Source organism: Mytilus californianus, unplaced genomic scaffold, assembly GCF_021869535.1.
Source record: "Mytilus californianus isolate M0D057914Y unplaced genomic scaffold, xbMytCali1.0.p SCAF_1, whole genome shotgun sequence".
In the NCBI taxonomy this organism is placed as follows: domain Eukaryota; kingdom Metazoa; phylum Mollusca; class Bivalvia; order Mytilida; family Mytilidae; genus Mytilus; species Mytilus californianus.
In genome coordinates this window covers 52,998,616-53,019,274 of record NW_026262581.1, presented here as the reverse complement: position 1 = coordinate 53,019,274, position 20,659 = coordinate 52,998,616, and the positions used below count along the sequence as shown (strand labels likewise).

The following is a 20,659-nucleotide window of genomic DNA, read 5'->3' as shown; positions in this document are numbered from 1 at the left end:
ATTATTTACAATAGCTGTTTCTACATTAGCCATGAAGTTGTTTTTGAACTCAAAAGACTTTGCCATTTTAATAATGTAATATTAGACTTCAGGAGGGATGAGAAATATAAGCCTTATCACTTATCAGATCTAATTATATGTTCAATAAATTAAATAATTATTATTATATAAAGTGTCACAGGTGATTTAATAGTAGGCTGTACTCACCCTCTGCAGTTACCAAGGAATAAGTAAATAGTTAAATTCCTATACAGTTTCCTGTCCTGGAGGTCTTCTATATTATGGCACTAGTCTTTAAAGTTCAGAGAGCATCTTGACTTCACGGGAAACAAAACCGGGTCCTCGAACCACTCTATGACCGGACTGGATCGCATGTCAATAAGTGGGGGAACTAGCTGACATTCTGCGACCCAGTTCTGATCATATTATTTTGTAAGGGAACTAACTCTGAATAGTGATGGTAGAGCATAGGTAACGCATTGTCTGGTTTACTTTAATTTACCGCACAAGAAGTCAATAAAACACTAAGTTGTATGATTGTATATTAATTATTCTCGAATAGATAAGCATTCATATTTACAACACAAGTCATACATGTATACGAATATGCGACTAAGTCACCATGATGTGAACAAAGCCTGAAATTCCCTCATCCTCTAAATTACACAAAGTTAATATATATTCATGTCCCTTTCTAAACCCATTCTCTCAAATCTCAATAATCATTTAATGTATATCCTAGTTACTTGACCAATCAAAATACATAACTCCCAAAAAGGGGAGGGTAATCATTTTAATTCTGACTTTTGAACATATGGTGCCTTAGATACCTTTTTATCAATTACAATGTAAAGTTAAAGTATGAATTTTGTAACTAAAATATAACACTTCTATTGTATTTTATCTTAAATAGGAAATAGCTAATTACAGTCTTATTGTAATATTTTGAAGGTGCTAATAGCTTTACCTCAAGTTTACCTTAATCCCTAATCCAGAATTAAGAAAGACAGTCTAATTATGTTTTCTTTGAGATGTGAATTATAATTTATTTGCAATAAGCCCTTACTGAGTTTTGACATGTTGATATTCTAACACTTTAATTCATCCTAAAAGTAATAAAGAAAATATAGATTTATATAATATTTTAAACAAAACTATTCAAAAATATTGCTAAGGAAAAATACCTCATTTTTCCTTGGTGATACTGTATCAAAGGTATGCCATAAAACATTAAATTCTTGAATACCCCATGTATATGGCAAGTCCTTTTACTATTTATTCTAACTTCAAGATATCTAATTAACTTTATAAGATATCTCATATAGTTTGTAAGATATCTTATATACTTTAGAAGATATCTTATAAACTTTAACAGATATCTTATAAAGTATATAAGATATCACTAGTTGGTTGACCATTATAGAAGATCTGTTTCACAGATGATAGGGGATATGTTCCAAATGTTGTAACTACAATCCTGTCCCCTTTTCCCGAATGTGACCTAGTGAATTAGAAATAAGAAGATGTGGTATGAGTGTCAATGAGACAACTCTCCATCCAAGTCACAATATGTAAAAAGTAAACCATTATAGGTCAAAGTACGGCCTTGTCAACATGGAGCCTTGGCTCACACCGAACAGCAAGCTATAAAGGGCCCCAAAATTACTAGTGTAAAACAATTCAGACAGGAAAACTAACGGTCTAATCTATATAATAAACGAGAAACCAGAAACACTTAAGAACCACATCAACAAACGACAACCACTGAAACAGGTTCCTGACTTTGGACAGGTGCAAACAAATGCAGTGGGTTTAAACGTTTTCACAGGCGCCAACCTTCACCCTAAACTGAAATAGTAGAGTAACATTACATCATAGAAAGACACATTATAAAATATCAATTGAAATGGCTTAACTCAATCAAAAAGACATATTAACAAAAACAAGTAAACATACACTGAACGAATAAATTTGATCTATGACACAAAGTCAAAAAGACAACTATAACCTTGGACAAAATGGCGTTAAATAAAATAACGTACACAGGTAAATTTAAATATAATAATAATGTGTAAGGAGTACTGAAATATTTTTTACAAAATAAATAAATTTGTTGTTCATAGTACAAGAACAGCAGTGAAAATTTATCATCATACTAAATACTACATATTAAAAGTAGTGAGACGAGATATAAACATAAAATAAGTAAACATTGAACAACAAAAATGCATTAACAATTGTTTAACAGGTCAAATTAACACGAAAGTACGATTTGAGAGTACTCGCAGTTATTGAAAGCTAGTTAAAAGCCAAAAACAATTAATAATAAAATAATTATGCATCAGAGACTAAAATCAAATAAAACACATCCCAGGGATTTAGTGTTTTAAAGCCATGGACAAAGAAGACATGACTTTTGCAATGCCAAAATAAAAGTTTCGACAGGCAGTAGGATAATTTGGATTTAACCTTATAATAAATATGTATAATGTTATATATAATTAAAGCAATCTCTATATAGACTTATTACCAGGTTTGTACTAACATGAGCAACACAATGGGTGCCACATGTGGAGCAGGATCTGCTTACCCTTCTGGAGCACTGAGATCACCCCCAGTTATTGGTGGGGTTCGTGTTGCTGAGTCTTTAGTTTTCTATGTTGTGTTTTGTGTACTATTGTTTGTCTGTTGGTCTTTTTTTTTTTCAGCCATGGCATTGTTAGTTTATTTTTCGACTTATGAGTTTGAATGTCCCTTTGGTATCTTTCACCTCTCTTTTATAAAGTATATAAGATACCTTATAAAAACTAGATTAAATAAGATATCTTACATATTATATGAGATATCTTATATATTATACGAGATATATTATATGTGATATCTTATATATTATATGAGATATCTTGAAGTTAGAATAAATAGTAAAACAGCTCGCCATACATGTAGGATGAATCCCATTCTTTCTGCATGTAAAGAACCCTTGCAACAATTCTGAGAGGTCCATAGTTGTCAAAAATTTATGCCACTATCCAACATAATTTTATTTTCCAATGGCAGTCTAAATTCTGTTCCTCAATATATATGAAATCTTTGCCATGGGACTTAAAGCAATTAATCCAAAATCCTTCAATCAAATTCTTAATAGACACTATAATATATGATAAACAAGGAATTACTTGAATCTGGAATAATTTGGAATTCTGGAAAATTGAGAAAAAACTGTATGATGAAACTAACCATATTATAAAGGAGGGTTAGCCATGCATGCATGCCTAGGGGGGAGGGGGTTAGTTGGTTCACACTGAAATATCAATGAAAGTAACATGAACCTTAGCCATGGCTAACCTTCTTTAGTTTTGTCATAATACTAAAAAAATTTGTTATCAATTTTCCAGAATTCAAAATTGTTCCAGATTCAAATAATTCCTAGTTGATATGTAAAAGACAATCACTAATGAATTTCCTGGTATGAGACGGGTACATTTACATTTGGCAGGTTTAACTAGTATTTGACCCTTCCCCTTTTTTTGAAAAGCTTTCAAGGTGTTTGTTTATGAATTAGTAATTTTAAAATGGAATAACTATGTTGAAAGCCTCAGAATATAAAATTTGATTGTACAAGGCTTAAAAACAAGAAGAATATGAACCATTATTCTTTTCAGACACTATGCATGAGAGAAATAGAATGATGGAAACAACATTTCCTCGTCTTAAAGAATACTGTCAAGAGAGAGGTTTTGAGTTTCAAATCGTGGACATGAGATGGGGAATAAGAGATGAGGCGACCAATGATCACATGACTACAGAAATATGTCTTTATGAACTTGCTAACTGTCAGAAATACTCTGCTGGACCAAATTTCTTGGTATTTTTTACTCTTTCTTATAACATGTACTAGTGATTGACCATAGGATATATTTGGATTTTACCCCACAATATACCTGTTGATAATGACATCTATTAACGAGGAATTCAGTTTATGCCCCACCTAGGGGCATTATGTTTTTTGGTCTGTGTGTCCGTACGATCGTCCGTTCGTCCATCCGTCTGTCTGTCCTGCTTCAGATTAAAGTTTTTGGTCAATGTAGTTTTTGATGAAGTTGAAGCCCAATCAATTTGAAACTTAGTACACATGTTCCCTATGATATGGTCTTTCTAATTTTAATGCCAAATTAGAGTTTTAACCCCAATTTCACGATCCACTGAACATAGAAAATGATAGTGTGAGTGGGGCATCCGTGTACTATGGACACATTCTTGTTATAATTAATAAAATGCTCCGCAGGGCGCAGCTTGATACGACCGCAGAGGTCGAACCCTGAACAGTTGGGGCAAGTATGGACACAACATTCAAGCTTGATACAGCTTTGCATTTGGATTGTGATTAAATATTTGACACAGCATAGGTTTCTGACACAGAATGAATGTGGTCTAAGAACTTAAAAAATTTTAAATTGGACATTCACCTATTATGGTCCAATATCCAAAATCTAAATACATGGTTAGATTCAGCGTATCAAAGAACCCCATATATTCAATTTTTGTTGAAATCAAACAAAGTTTAATTTTGGACCCCGATTTGGACCAACTTGAAAACTGGGCCCATAATCAAAAATCTAAATACATGTTTAGATTCAGCATATCAAAGAACGCTAAGAATTCAATTTTTGTTAAAATCAAACTAAGTTTAATTTTGGACCCTTTGGACCTCAATGTGGACCAATTTAAAAACGGGGCCCAAAATCCAAAAAACTAAATACACGGTTAGATTCAGCATATTAAAGAACCCCAAGAATTCTAGAATAAAACCCCATTGAAATTGGTCAAGAAATAAGCAATTTATACGAAGTATCTTCTTTTGCACAATACTGTGCAATTAAATATTTCTTGCTATTGCGCAATACTGTACAATTGACAATTTCTTGCTATTGTGCAATATTGTGCTATTGGATATTTCTTGCTATTGTGCAATACTGTGCAATTGAAGATTTCTTGCTATTGCGCAATACTGTGCAATTGAAGATTTCTTGCTATTGTGCAATACTGTGCAATTGAAAATTTCTTGCTATTGCACAATACTTATTATATAATAATTTACACATCCTGTTTGGTGTGTATCTCCTACCATATCATTATTATTTGCTTTTAAATATAAATCAGAAATAACCAACTTAAAATGGAAAATTTTAAAAGAAAAAAAAAGGAAAAAAAAAAAATCCCCCCCCAAATTTTTTGAACCCCCTTATGATTCATCACCCCCAAACTCAATCCCAGCCTTCCCTTTGTGGTATGGTACCTTGCAGTACAATTTCAGAGAGATCCATACACTTGAACACAAGTTATTGTCTGGAAACTAGAAAAATGTGTTTTTGGCCCCTTTTTGGCCCCAAATTCCTAAACCTTTAGGGCAATTACCCCCAAACTCAAACCCAGCTTTCCCTTTGTGATATGGAACCTTGTAATACAATTTCAGAAAGATCCATACACTTACACACAAGTTATTGTCCTAAAACTAGAAAAATGCTTGTTTTTTGCCCCTTTTTGGCCCCTAATTTCTAAAATATTGAGGCAATTACCCCAATCATCAATCCCAGCCTTCCCTTTGTGGTATGGTACCTTGCAGTACACTTTCAGAGAGATCCATACACTTGAACACAAGTTATTGTCTGGAAAATACAAAAATGCTTGTTTTTTGCCCCTTTTTTGGCCCCTAATTCCTAAAATTTTGAGGCAATTACCCCCAAAATCAATCCCAGCATTCCTTTTGTGATATGGAACCTTGTGGTACAATGTCAGAGAGATCCATACACTAACACACAAGTTATGTCTGGAAGTTACAAAAATGCATATTTTTGGCCCCTTTTTGGCCCCTAATTCCTTTACTGTTGGTACCATAATCCCCAAAATCAATCCCAACCTTCCTTTTGTGGTATTGAACCTTGTGGTAAAATTTTATAGAGATCCATTCACTTAAACTAAAGTTAGAGTGCGAAAACCAATGTGTCTTCGGACGACGCCGGACGACGACGACGACGACGCCAACGTCATACCAATATACGACCACAAAAAATTTTTTGCGGTCGTATAAAAATGTAAGTCTTTGAAGATATGTTTAAATTTATTAGTTTAAAATTTTCAGATTTTCTGGGTAAGATCCTACACAAAATATATACTGTAGGCATACTTTGTTTTGTAAGCAATTATTTACATGACATTCACAAGTAGAAAAATAAAGCGAATATAGATTAATGTGAGTATGTCAAACTTTAATTTTCACTAATACTGATATTAAGAGATTAAGACATTGCAAAATAGACTGGTGTTGAATGGGCTTGAAAGAATTGATTTAAATGTGAAAAAAGTATATATACAAATAAGTTGGTTTTCAGCTGAGAATAAAATTTGTATTGCTTTAAGTACATACACTTGAATTAGCATTCTTTGTCAGGTCACTCAAAAGTTGTATACTTAAATAAATTTACACTTTTACAGACACCAAAAGTTACAATAATCTATTGCAGTGAAGTTTGTTTGCAACTTTTACTTTCTTTCAGACTCTATTGTCTCATAAATATGGATACCGTTCCCTTCCAAGACAGATTCCTGCAGAAAAATATGAGAAAATAGTCCAGTACATAGATGGCAGTGATCAACGACAGCTGTTGTCAAAGTAAGCTTCTTTCAATAAAAATAGGTAGGACAAGAAACTGTTTAGTTAATGTTTATACAGTAAAGGTGTTAAAAGTATGAAACTAAGCAGCAAGTTTAAAAAAAAATGTTTATAAATTTTGTGCGACAGTTGTGCTCCTCTGAACCTATCGTCCTCAGAATGCTCAAACCTAAACGTTTGTAAACAAAGGATATATAAGTATGTGAACATGTGAGGAGCAAAATGACCATAAGGTACCCCAAAAGAATAGCCATAGCCAACTAAGCTTCATCAAGTTGGTACCATAGTTTCATAATAATTTTTATTGGAATTTCAGAAAGGTGTGTGTTTGTATGCAGATTTCTGCTACATCATTTAAAGCAACAAGTACCCCACCAAAAACTCAGCTGTTATCAAGTGCTCTCCAAGGGTTAGTAGTTCCTGTTTTACTAATCGTGCCCATAATAAACATAAAAAGGTTCAATGTTAATAATACAGATGATTTGTTTCCTTTTCCCATAATAACGTAAAATTTTGTTATGCCAGGTGGTATGTGAAAGATGAGAACTGTGACCCGCCAAAATATATCCTCCAGCCAATCAGCACTAATCTCCCAGACTTCCTTGCACAAGATGACAAAGAGAAACAGAAAGCAGCCAGAGAAGAATGGTGGGAAGAAAGTGACACTATGTTAGATGGCTTAGTAACAGCAGCAGAGAAGGCTTTACCCCAAGAGGAGGCATACAAATTCAAAGTATCAGGTAATTTCTTTTTCACTTGATTAAAATGTTTGTCACTTTGTGTTAGATGTTTGCCAGTCCCTTCAAATTCAATTGACATGGTTAGTAGATTGATTTCAACACTATTGTGCTATTTCGTGGCGGTCAGTTTTTATTGGTGGAGGAAACTGGAGAGAACCACCGACCTTTGGTAGGAAAACTGACAATCCTAGTCAATTAAGATTAGAGTCGAGTGCACCTGCCCCGTGCTGTATTTGAACTCACAACCTCAGTGTTGACAGGCTAGTGATACAGTAGTTCGACTACTTAGACCACTTGGCCACCGAGGCCACACATGGTTAGTGGAAGTACTACATTTTTGTCAGAATTTATCTAGAATTAGGCATTTTTTATTATGAGGAAATTCTTTTAGAATTTATTAAGAGGAAAGATCTTGTTTAGGGAATATTAATCTTAAATATGATAAAATCAGTAATGTGTTTTTAATTGACAATTTTGTCACTGCATGTAAGTATTCATATGAAACAGAATTGAAATAATCTTTGTTTCTATGAAGCTTAGAATATATATTCAAGAAAATGGTTAACACAAACCACTAGACATTGTAAAAATTAAGTCCCTTAAACTGGGAATCTCCAGACTGGGAAGCACATGTATGTTTTGTTTCTTTTGGTCAGATTTTTCAATCAAATATATTTTTTTTTTAAGTGCGCATATTTGAGCTGTTAATGTTCAAGTTTAAAAAAAATAATCATAAATTTCATTGTAGCCCTTTGAAAAATGAATCTGTTATCTCATATCACCTCTACTCAAATCCAAAACTAATATGAACATTTCTTTTGCTATGCCCGTGTCTGTAGTGACTTTTGGATTTCAACGAGCGTAATCTATGTATTACTGGTGAATTACTTAGTTAGGGACTGCGTAACAACAAATTACTTAAAACCTTTACTAAATTCTTCCATAAGACAAAGATTTAGTTTGGAAGTTTGACTGAAAACTTATTTCAAATTCTTTATGTGCCTGTCCCAAGTCAGGAACCTGTAGTTCAGTGGTTGTTGTTGGTTCATGTCTGTCATATTTGTTTTTCGTAAATTGTATGTTATAAATTAGGCTGTTTTAGTTTTTTCTATTGAAACGTTTCATATTTTTCATGTTGGTGCTTTTTATAGGCGACTATATGGTATGGGTTTTTCTCATTGTTGAAGGCGGTACAGTCGCCTGTAATTGCTTACATCCACTTTATTTGAACTTTGGTGGATAGTTGTCTCATTGACAATCATACCACATCTCCTTATTTTTATAATTTAGCTTCTGGTTGAAATTTTCATTTTATTTCAGCAAACAGAAAGAAAAAATGTACAAGCTGAAAATAAGAAACATACCCATACAATATAACTAATGATGGAAATTACACATGTGGAATGCAGCTATAATTTTATTTATAAATTATGTAAAATATTCAAAAGATATAGATGCTTTCAGATTTGAATTCTGAGAATGCACTTCAGTTGGTTTGTGTTATAATGATTGTTATCCTAATAACAAACTGCATTTGTTGAGAATAAAAAAAAAATGTGTTAAACAATTCCACAAAATTGACATTAACATAAATTAAATTTTAGTATACTTTTTTGTCGAGCCTGCGACTTTTGTCGCAGAAAGCTCGACATAGGGATAGTGATCCGGCGGCGGCGGCGTTAGCTAACTTCTTAAAAGCTTTATATTTTAGAAGCTAGAAGACATGGATGCTTCATACTTTGTATATAGATGCCTTATGTTACGAAGTTTCCGTCTGTCATATGTCCAATGTCCTTGACCTCATTTTCATGGTTCAGTGACTACTTGAAAAAAAAGTCAACATTTTTTGTAATGTTAATTTCTTTCTTATTATGAGTAATAGGATAACTATATTTAGTATGTGCGTACCTTGCAAGGTCCTCATGCCCGTCAGACAATTTTCATTTGACCTCGACCTCATTTCATGGATCAGTGAACCAGGTTAAGTTTTCGTGGTCAAGTCCATATATCAGATACTATAAGCAGTAGGTCTACTATATTTGGTATATGGAATGATTGTAAGGTGTACATGTCCAACTGGTAGGTGTCATGTGACCTTGACCTCATTTTCATGGTTCAGTGGTCAAAGTTAAGTTTTTGAGTTTTGGTCTTTTTTTCTAATACTATATGCAATAGGTCAACTATAAATGATGTATGGAATGATTGTAAGGTGTACATGTCTAGCTGGCAGGTGTCATCTGACCTTGACCTCATTTTCATGGTTCAGTGGTCAAAGTTAAGTTTTTGAGTTTTGGTCTTTTTTTCTAATACTATATGTAATAGTTCAACTATATTTGGTGTATGGGAATATTTTATGATCTATATGTCAGTCACGCAGGTTTTATTTGACCTTGACCTCATTTTCAAGGTTCATTGCTCAGTGTTAAGTTTTTGTGTTTTGGTCTGTTTTTCTTATACTGTATGCAATAGGTCTACTATATTTGGTGTATGGAATGATTGTAAGGTGTACATGTCTAGCTGGCAGGTGTCATCTGACCTTGACCTCATTTTCATGGATCAGTGGTCAAAGTTAAGTTTTTGAGTTTTGGTCTTTTTTTCTAATACTATATGCAATAGTTCAACTATATTTGGTGTATGGAAATATTTTATGATCTATATGTCAGTCAGGCAGGTTTTATTTGACCTTGACCTCATTTTCAAGGTTCATTGCTCAGTGTTAAGTTTTTGTGTTTTGGTCTGTTTTTCTTAAACTATAAACAATAGGTCAACTATATTTGTTATATGGAAGAATTGTTAGCTGTACATGCCTGCCTAGCATGGTTCATCTGACCTTGACCTCATTTTCATGGTTCATTGGTCAATGTTTAGTTTACTTGGTTAATGTTAAGTTTATGTGACAGTTGTAATAAAGCTTTATATTTGGGACTATCAACATAATATAAATGATTAGTAAAGAAGGCGAGACATTTCAGCGTGTGCACTCTTGTTGTTTTTATTACAAAAATAATTGTGTAATTTATTTTCCAGGGTTTCTTGGAGATTATGTAAACTGACCTTATACTGTATTTAAAAAAAGAGTAACTAGAACAATTAATAAAAAATACAAAACTTGAATACAAAAAATTATGTATTTTTTTACATAACAAAAAGTTGAACATATATAAATTTAAACAACACAATTTTAAGAACTTTTGGTTGTTTTTTTTCAGTTACTCATACAGAGGTTATGAGTGGGTTATCCAGTCAAGATCTAGGAAAGAAATGTGTATGGCTGAAACGTAATATAACAGATATTGAGGAACAAAAACCCTCTTACCAATTGTCCAGATTTATAGGTATACAGAAATTTTGAAAGAATGTAGTTATTGATATCAGTATTAACCTTTAGAGAGCACTAGAAAATTGTATTCAGACAAAAATGTATCAACCTAAAATCATGTTTTAAAAGGATGAAAATACAAGTCGCTGAAATACGTTACAGAAAACTATACATTGAACAACAGGAATTCTGCTTAATACAGTAGATGCTATAAATAGTAAGCATTTTCTGCTCCACTATTAGCGCCTATCATGCTTCTCATGAAAAGTATACATCCAGTGGTATGTCATGAAGGATAATTTGGACTAGACAGACTGTGGTTACAACAATTGTATCTTGGGTCATGATAGTGTAAAGATAAATATTTGCCTTGTATAAAGGACTTTACATTGTTAGTATTGAACATGCAATTGGTTATATAAACAGTTATATGAAATTTTTATATTTGAACTTTTTGAAGGATTTTGATCTTTTCTACAGAAAACTGACAAACAAATTGCAAAGATGTTTGGTTGTTGGTACTTTCAATGAAATCCACTTTTTGGAATTTTGTACACAGAAAGCACATTGTCTGCAGTTATGTATTTAATATATAATAAAAAAAATGTAATCTGAATTTTTGATATTTTGACAGTTTAATTCATAGATGTAATTAAAGTAATCAGAGGATATGAATAAACACTTGAATAATCTTTTACCAATTGACAGCAATATGCAGATATTTTTATACTTTTTTAGCAAACGTATCTCAATTGTATTGTTTACTCTAAACTTCCACATACTTGTGTATCTGTTCATAATTCAAAGGTTATAATTTTAGCAATTTCAGATTTCATTGATGTAAGTCAGTTCTTTAATTTTGTGTTATGTAAAGGATATTGGGATAATTATTGCTAGTTAACATTCTGCATGAGTCCTAGCATGCTGCTGTCAAATGCATAACTAGCATGCAGCTATTAAATGCATAACTAGCAATCAGCTGTTAAAATGCATAATTAGCATGAATCTATTAGAATGCGCAACTAGCATGCAGCTATTAAAATGCATAATAAGCATGCAGCTGTTTAAATTCATGATTACAATGCTGCTCTTAAAATGCATAATTAGCATGCAGATGTAAAAATACATAAATAACATGCAGCTGTTAAAAAGGATGATAAGCATACTGTTATTAAAATGCATAATAGGCATACTGCTGGTAAAACACATACTAAGCATGCTGCTGTTAAATGAATAATAAGCATACTGCTGTTAAGATGCATAATTAACATGCATCTGTTAAAATGCATAATAAGCATGCTGCTTTTAAATTGCATAAAGAGTATGCTGTTGTTAAAATGCATAATAAGCAAGCAATTGTTCATATGCATTATTAGCATTCTGCTGTTTAAATGCATATTTACATGTAGCAGGCTTCTGTCAACAACTAGTAAGCAGTTGTGATTGTAAAAAGTAAAATAATAAAAATACCGAACTCCAAGGAAAATTCAAAACAGAAAGTCCCTTATCAAATGACAAATTAAAAGCCCAAACACATCTAACGAATGGAAAACAACTGTCATATTCCTGACTTGGTACAGGCATTTCCTTATGTAGAAAATGGTGAATTTAACCTGGTTTTATAGCAAGCTAAACCTCTCACTTGTATGACAGTCGCATAATATTCCATTATATTGACAACAATGTGGGAACAAAACAAACAGACATAATAGGTAAAAATTTCAAAAATAGGGGTACAGCAGTCAACATTGTAGTAAAATCTTAATCACTATAAAAGAAACAAATATATCAAATGTATTTTGTATAGATATTGCCCCTGTGAATGTGTGGTTATAATACAGTGTATAACTGTGCCAGTACTATGCTTGCTTTAAATATTCTCTTTAATGTAATGAATAGCCTGCTGTGAATTAATGCCTTAGTTAAAAGATGATGAACAGTGTTTTGTAATGTTTGCTAAAGTTGCTTTTATGTTTGCTGTCAGTCTTTAAATTCAACTGTAGGATAAACTGCTGAGGCTTGTATAAATCATATTGGTATAAAAATAAAGAGATGTGATCTGTTAGAATTTAACTTACAGACCAGGACAATAATCAGTTTAAAAAAAAACCTAAAGGTAAGTTTGAATGCTTGTATATCACTTTTCTGTCAATGTGTTGATTGGACAGCACATGTTTGCTGTGCCAACTTTTTACCTGTTTAACAAGTTGTTTTGGGTAACAGAGGAACTTTGCAACCATTGATCATAAATTACATATTATTCTGTTTAACAATCTTTAAGGAACCATTTCATCAACCATTTTTAACTCGGCCATGTGTGAATTAATTTCAGCCAAATTGATATCATGTAATTTGTGCATGTGCTGTGTATATAATTGCACCAATTAAATGTGAATTTTTTGATACAGTGTAATTAACACTAATTTTTGTAATAATACATGAATATTGTGACAATTAATATTATAAGTATGAGTCATATTTTAAAAATGATTTTTTGCATAAATAATTTTAGTACTTTTAAAGAAAGTTTTCAAGAATTTGTTTTTATACCATAAATGAAATTATCATTGTTAGTGCTTAATTTGATATTCATACATCTAGATAAAACCATGGAGACAGCTATACCCTAATGATTGTATAGGATTAGTATCTACTTAGTAGCAAATGTAATATACAATACACATCTTACCTATTATAACATTTTATCAAAGAAGAAATGTTTGATAGATATGAAAAAAATTCGTAAGGGTTCTGCGGAATTTAGTGTCTCGCCTACTTCTGCTGCTAGTCACAGGCTCAACAAAAATGGGGAAAAAATTATTAAAAATTTTCTTATAGATACTATCTTTTGATTGTAAGAAGCTTCTGTCCAAGTTTGGTAAAAATCCAGAATGGTTTATGAATCTAATAAATGTTTTAAAAACTTTAACTACAGACTGTATGTAATGTTAACAGGAAGAAAAACTAAGTCCATTTATAAGTAATATACGGAAAAACAGGAAATAAATTTTACAAAATTTCCTTCTAGATACTAGCTTTTGATCATAAACAAGCTTCTGTCCAAGTTTGGAACAAATCCAGGATTATGAGTTTAAGAAAGTTATTAAAATATTAAAAGCTTTAACCATAGAGTGAATGTAATGTTAACTGGCAGAAAAACTAAGTCCATTTATAAGTAATATATGGAAAACAGGAAATATATTTTTACAAAATTTCCTTTTAGATACTAGTTTTTGATCATAAACAAGCTTCTGTCCAAGTTTGGTAGAAATCCAGGATAGTTTAAGAAAGTTATTAAAATTTCAAAAACTTTAACCACAGAGTGAATATTTGTGGATGCTGCCGCCGACGATGACGGAATGTAGGATCGCTATGTCTCGCTTTTGCGACAAAAGTCGCAGGCTCGACAAAAACTACAGTAATTTTAAGTAAATGAATAGAACAGCAAAAAGGACTGCTCCTTTCCTTAACTGTTTTTTTGTCAATTGCTTTTAAGGATTTGTGTATATGATTTCCTGTGCATAAAATATGTATTCATCATGTTGTACATGTTATTAGAGATGGTTTTAGGATATAGATTTTTTTTATCATTGAGGTACAATTTACGTGACAAATTCTTTCACAATTATTTTTACGATTGCTCATGAAATACTAAATTGAAAGGCCAATTTCCCTTGCATTAGTTTAACTTACAGCATAAATAAAATATAAATTGCCAAATTCTACTGGATATTGAATCTTATTTATATATTTTTAGACCCCTCTACCAAGAAATTTATTTTGAATGCACACGTATAAAAATTGCGGTTTTTATCCAACGCAATCATAGGTTTGAACCTTGTTTTCAATTTAGACTTGTATATATATATATTTGATATAGAATTAGCAGTGTAATTGTAAGAACCTTAAAGAACACTTTGATTATATTTGATACTTGACGTTCCAAAGCAATTGCAAGTTACATCCAGCAGTCTACAGGGAGATTGAAGACACTAAAATGTAAAATATGAAATCAATTAGTATCAAATTAAACGAGAGAGACAAATATATTTCTTACTAAGCAACTTAATTTTAAAAAATGATAATTTCCTGCATTTTGTTAAACACAAACTAATCCGTAGATGAATCCGGATTCATTCTGAATTTATTATCCATTCGTCACTTCCCGTTTTCATTTCGTTTAAAAATTGAAAGTAAACTTGATCTTTTCTCGATTATTATTGATGCGCAAAGATCAGAAACACAGTTTGGCAGTATTTGGCCACAGCTTTATTACAAACTACACAATTATAAATCCATATAACTAGATAAACAGTAAAGATATATATATATATATATATATATATATATATTTATATATAGCAGATAGATAATTAGATAGATAGATAAATGAACGTAGTCGCCTTTCATATTGGCACACTACAAAAAGATAACTAACTAGATAACTAAATATTTACAATAAATGAAGCATCCAATAAAATAAAATGAATCCTGGGATACAGATATTCATAATTTTTTGTGTGGTGGGTCCTGGGATACAGAGACCCCCAATATCAAATGTTTTGGATGCTAAATGAAATATGCAACAAAATGACGCATAGTTAAAGTAAACGCAGCGAAATGTGCCCATAACTTAATACAGTACAAAATGTTCATATAAGCGGGCGTATGCAAGCATTATTTTTTTTTTTTTGTGATACGGATGAAATGTACAGATTACTCAATTTATATATATCTAAAACACATAGTCTTGAAACAGAACACGCACATTACGTTGAGATGGTACAGCTGTACCAGCAAACTACGGACTACAGACAAGTATACAGTGGACACTAAACTAATACGCTCCATATACAGTGACTGCTTAGTTGACTTCTCACACCTTTAATTGTAGCACGAACATTCTGAAAAAATATATCAAGACACAGCAAAAATTTGTCCATATATAGTATGCAATGTTGAAACAAATAGTGGTGGGTGGGTGGGTTTTTGAAATCACCAAAATATATCCGTCTGCTTCCCTCCAATGTAGCTATTGAAAAGATTGCGTGCGCAGTCATACTGCGCTTGATCAACAGATAAGTGATAACCCACATTAGACAAAAAATAGAACGGCCAATGACACACATTGCTTACACTAATAACCGAATTTATGCTGAATCATAAATCCTATTATTATTAATGCGCAAAGATCAGAAACACAGTTTGGCAGTATTTGGCCACAGCTTTATTACAAACTACACAATTATAAATCCATATAACTAGATAAACAGTTAAGATATATATATATATATATATAGCAGATAGATAATTAGATAGATAGATAAATGAACGTAGTCGCCTTTCATATTGGCACACTACAAAAAGATAACTAGATAACTAACTAGATAACTAAATATTTACAATAAATGAAGCATCCAATAAAATAAAATGAATCCTGGGATACAGATATTCATAATTTTTTGTGTGGTGGGTCCTGGGATACAGAGACCCCCAATATCAAATGTTTTGGATGCTAAATGAAATATGCAACAAAATGACGCATAGTTAAAGTAAACGCAGCGAAATGTGCCAAATTGACCAAGGCAGTCATAAATGACTGACGGGTCAACCGCCATTCAAAGGGGATAGAGCTGCGTAAAAGCTGTGTGCCAAATACGATAATCATATAGATATATGAGCTATAAATATTTAGTAAAAACTGAATTCAAATGAATATCATACAATTTCATGATTTACATTCGGGAAAAGTATGTGGCGAGTAGACAAGGAAGGCCTCTAAAGCGCCCTGAATTGTGTTTAGAAAAATGTAATTACCAATATCAGTCAAATGTACACCATCTTGACATATAAATGTAGAATTAGGAGATATATCGGGGTATCGTATGTAATGTCCCCCTTGGCGAATGATATAACTTGCTAGCGAGCTGTTTATTCTCTGCCTGGATCTATCCATTGCTTCAGTATCGGCGGAGTAACGCCAAATGAGTCTTGGCAAAATTTGTGACCATACCAATGTGCTATTCAGTAAAAGTTCTGAAACTTTCTTCAAATAATTTTTATACGACCGCAAAAAAATTTTGTGGTCGTATATTGGTATGACGTTGGCGTCGTCGTCGTCCGAAGACACATTGGTTTTCGCACTCTAACTTTAGTTTAAGTGAATGGATCTTTTTGAAATTTGACCATAAGGTTAAATACCACAAAAGGAAGGTTGGGATTGATTTTGGGGGTTATGGTACCAACAGTTAAGGAATTAGGGGCCAAAAAGGGGCCAAAAATAAGCATTTTCTAGTTTCCAGACAATAACTGTGGAACCGTGTATGGATCTCTCTGAAATTATACTACAAGTTTCCATACCACAAAGGGATGGTTAGGATTTGCTTTGGGGGGTTATGGCTCAAACCGTTTAGGAATTAGGGGCAAAAAAGGGGAAAAAACAAGGTTGTCCTGGTTAATGGACAAATACTTTAGTACAAAACATAATTTAAAGCAGTGTAAGGGAGATAAATCAAATACATCATTGAAATTATCTCCCTTACACTGCTTTTAAATTATGTATAAAGTAATGGTTAATGAACAATAAAGATAATTTAAAACAGTGTAAGGGAGGTAATCCAAATACAACGTTTTTGTTACTTCCCTTACACTGCTTTTAAATTATGTTTAAAGAAATGCATATTTATAAAGGAAGACCAGTAAAAATATCTGCAAATGTTGCATCTTTTTTTTTTTACAAAAAAATCCATATGAAAGATTTGACACTATATTTTTAATTCTATTATAAAATAGATTAAGTTAGCACTATGGTAGATTTAAATGGGTAATTATGGTTGCCAACTCCATTGGAAATTTGAATTGAGATTATGACCAAACGTGAGGGAAAGAATTTTTTTGGGGGAAAAAGGGGGGGGGGGTCAATTTGTTCTCATTTCAGATTTCAGAAATTAAAAAGAATTATTCTTCAAATATTATTTTTTTTTCAAATTTCAAATATTGAAAAATTTCAAGAAGTAATCTTTAATTGCACAGTATGGCGCATTAGATTTGTAAAATCTTTGATCACATTTATTTATTTGTTATGCCGAATCTAACAGTGTATTTAGATTTTTAATTTTGGGTCCAGTTTTCAAATTGGTCTACATTAAGGTCCAAAGGGTCAAAAATTAAACTTTGTTTGATTTTAGCAAAAATTGAATATATGAGGTTCTTTGATATGCTGAATCTAAACATGTATTTAGATTTTTGATTTTTGGCCCAGTTTTCAAGTTGGTCCAAATTGGGGTCCAAAATTAAACTTTGTTTGATTTCAACAAAAAATGAATATATGAGGTTCTATGATATGCTGAATCTAACCATGTATTTAGATTTTTTATTTGTGGGCCCCGCTATCAAATTGGTTCATATTGAGGTCAAAAGGGTCCAAAATTAAACTTTGTTTGATTTCATCAAAAATTGAATTATTGGGGTTCTTTGATATGCCAAATCTAACCGTGTTTTTAGATTTTTAATTTGGGTCCCATTTTTTAAATTGGTCTTCATTGAGGTCCAAAGGGTCCAAAATTAAACTTAGTTTGATTTTAACAAAAATTGAATTCTTGGGGTTCTTTGATATGCTGAATCTAAACATGTGTTTAGATTTTTGATTATGGGCCCAGTTTTCAAGTTGGTCCAAGTTGGGGTCCAAAATTAAACTTTTTTTGATTTCAACAAAAATTGAATATATGGGGTTCTTTGATATGCTGAATCTAACCATGTATTTAGATTTTTTATTTGTGAACCCGGTTATCAAATTGGTTCATATTAAGGTCAAAAGGGTCCAAAATTAAACTTTGTTTGATTTCATCAAAAATTGAATTATTGGGGTTCTTTGATATTCCAAATCTAACCGTGTATTTAGATTTTTAATTTTGGGTCCTGTTTTTTAAATTGGTCTACATTTAGGTCCAAAGGGTCCAAAATTAAACTTAGTTTGATTTTAACAAAAATTGATTTCTTGGGGTTCTTTGATATGCTGAATCTAAACATGTGTTTAGATTTTTGATTATGGGCCCAGTTTTCAAGTTGGTCCAAGATAGGGTCCAGTATTTAAACTTTGTTTGATTTCAACAAAAATTGAATATATGGGGTTCTTTGATATGCTGAATCTAAACATGTATTTAGATTTTTGATTATGGGCCCAGTTTTCAAGTTGGTCCAAATTGGGGTCCAAAATTAAACTTTGTTTGATTTCAACAAAAAATGAATATATGAGGTTCTATGATATGCTGAATCTAACCATGTATTTAGATTTTTTATTTGTGGGCCCCGCTATCAAATTGGTTCATATTGAGGTCAAAAGGGTCCAAAATTAAACTTTGTTTGATTTCATCAAAAATTGAATTATTGGGGTTCTTTGATATGCCAAATCTAACCGTGTTTTTAGATTTTTAATTTGGGTCCCATTTTTTAAATTGGTCTTCATTGAGGTCCAAAGGGTCCAAAATTAAACTTAGTTTGATTTTAACAAAAATTGAATTCTTGGGGTTCTTTGATATGCTGAATCTAAACATGTGTTTAGATTTTTGATTATGGGCCCAGTTTTCAAGTTGGTCCAAGTTGGGGTCCAAAATTAAACTTTTTTTGATTTCAACAAAAATTGAATATATGGGGTTCTTTGATATGCTGAATCTAACCATGTATTTAGATTTTTTATTTGTGAACCCGGTTATCAAATTGGTTCATATTAAGGTCAAAAGGGTCCAAAGTTAAACTTTGTTTGATTTCATCAAAAATTGAATTATTGGGGTTCTTTGATATTTCAAATCTAACCGTGTATTTAAATTTTTAATTTTAAGTCCCGTTTTGTAAATTGGTCTACATTAAGGTCCAAAGGGTCCAAAATTAAACTTAGTTTGATTTTAGCAAAAATTGAATTCTTGGGGTTCTTTGATATGCTGAATCTAAACATGTGTTTAGATTTTTGATTATGGGCCCAGTTTTCAAGTTGGTCCAAGATAGGGTCCAGTATTTAAACTTTGTTTGATTTCAACAAAAATTGAATATATGGGGTTCTTTGATATGCTGAATCTAACCATGTATTTTGATTTTGGACATTGGACCATAATAGGTAAATTAAAAAAATTCAAGTTCTTAGACCACATTCTTTCTGTGTCAGAAACCTATGCTGTGTCAAATATTTAATAACAATCCAAATTCAGAGCTGTATCAAGCTTCAATGTTGTGTCCATACTTGCCCCAACTGTTCAGGGTTCGACCTCTGCGGTCGTATCAAGCTGCGCCCCAGCGAAGCATTTTATTTAGTCTATTACGTAACACTCCTGTCTTAATTTCTCCTAAATCATTTCCCCCTATGTGTAATACTAGATAAGTTGGGGGTTCCTCATATCTAAGCATCAGCTTGATCCTATTTAGTAGATCATTAAGCCTCATTCCGCTTTTACCCAACCACCACAGCCGAACACCATTTTGATCTAGTCCAAGATTAATGCCACCTGGTCTTGTTCTAGCTTGAACAAATGCATTTTTCACCAAGGAGGAACCAACAATCCAAATTGTAATTGGTGAACCTGCAATTCTTAAATAGCAGTTAGTCCCACTAAAGTGATTGCAAGTTCATTACACAAAATTATAAATAAATCTAACAGTTATAGACATTGTTGTATTCGAATATATGAAGGAAATGAATCAGACTTCCACCTACCCATGGCCTGAATTTCAGAATCAGATAAGCCATTCATGGCAGCGCTTGTGGCAGCACCTATCCTGAATGAATGAGAACTATATTTTGCTTGACTTAAACCCAAAATATTCAGTGACTTTTTTAGGACTCCCGAAAATTGGTATCTAGTGATAGGGGTTCCATCAAAATGACAAAACAGTTGACCAGCGACATTTGGTCTAATTTTTAAATAAGTACGTAAAGCGAAA

The 20,659-nt window shown here is 32.2% G+C and overlaps 1 protein-coding gene and 1 long non-coding RNA gene across 3 annotated transcripts in view; both read left to right on the top strand.

The window, feature by feature from the left end:
- LOC127721154 (NACHT domain- and WD repeat-containing protein 1-like) overlaps positions 1-20,659 on the top strand; it is a 123,388-nt gene that overhangs the window by 22,131 nt on the left and 80,598 nt on the right. For both annotated transcript variants that reach the window (XR_007991063.1, XM_052227830.1), the window contains exons 3-6: positions 3,663-3,865; positions 6,555-6,670; positions 7,196-7,410; positions 10,620-10,745. Coding sequence is in view for 1 of the 2 variants with exons in the window: in XM_052227830.1 (XP_052083790.1) it covers positions 3,663-3,865; positions 6,555-6,670; positions 7,196-7,410; positions 10,620-10,745 (660 nt within the window). In the remaining variant the exon portion in view is untranslated. The remainder of the gene's footprint in view (positions 1-3,662; positions 3,866-6,554; positions 6,671-7,195; positions 7,411-10,619; positions 10,746-20,659) is intronic.
- LOC127721414 (uncharacterized) lies at positions 17,649-19,545 on the top strand. Its single transcript, XR_007991246.1, has 3 exons — positions 17,649-17,935; positions 18,062-19,062; positions 19,460-19,545. It is a non-coding gene; the product is annotated as an uncharacterized LOC127721414 (long non-coding RNA).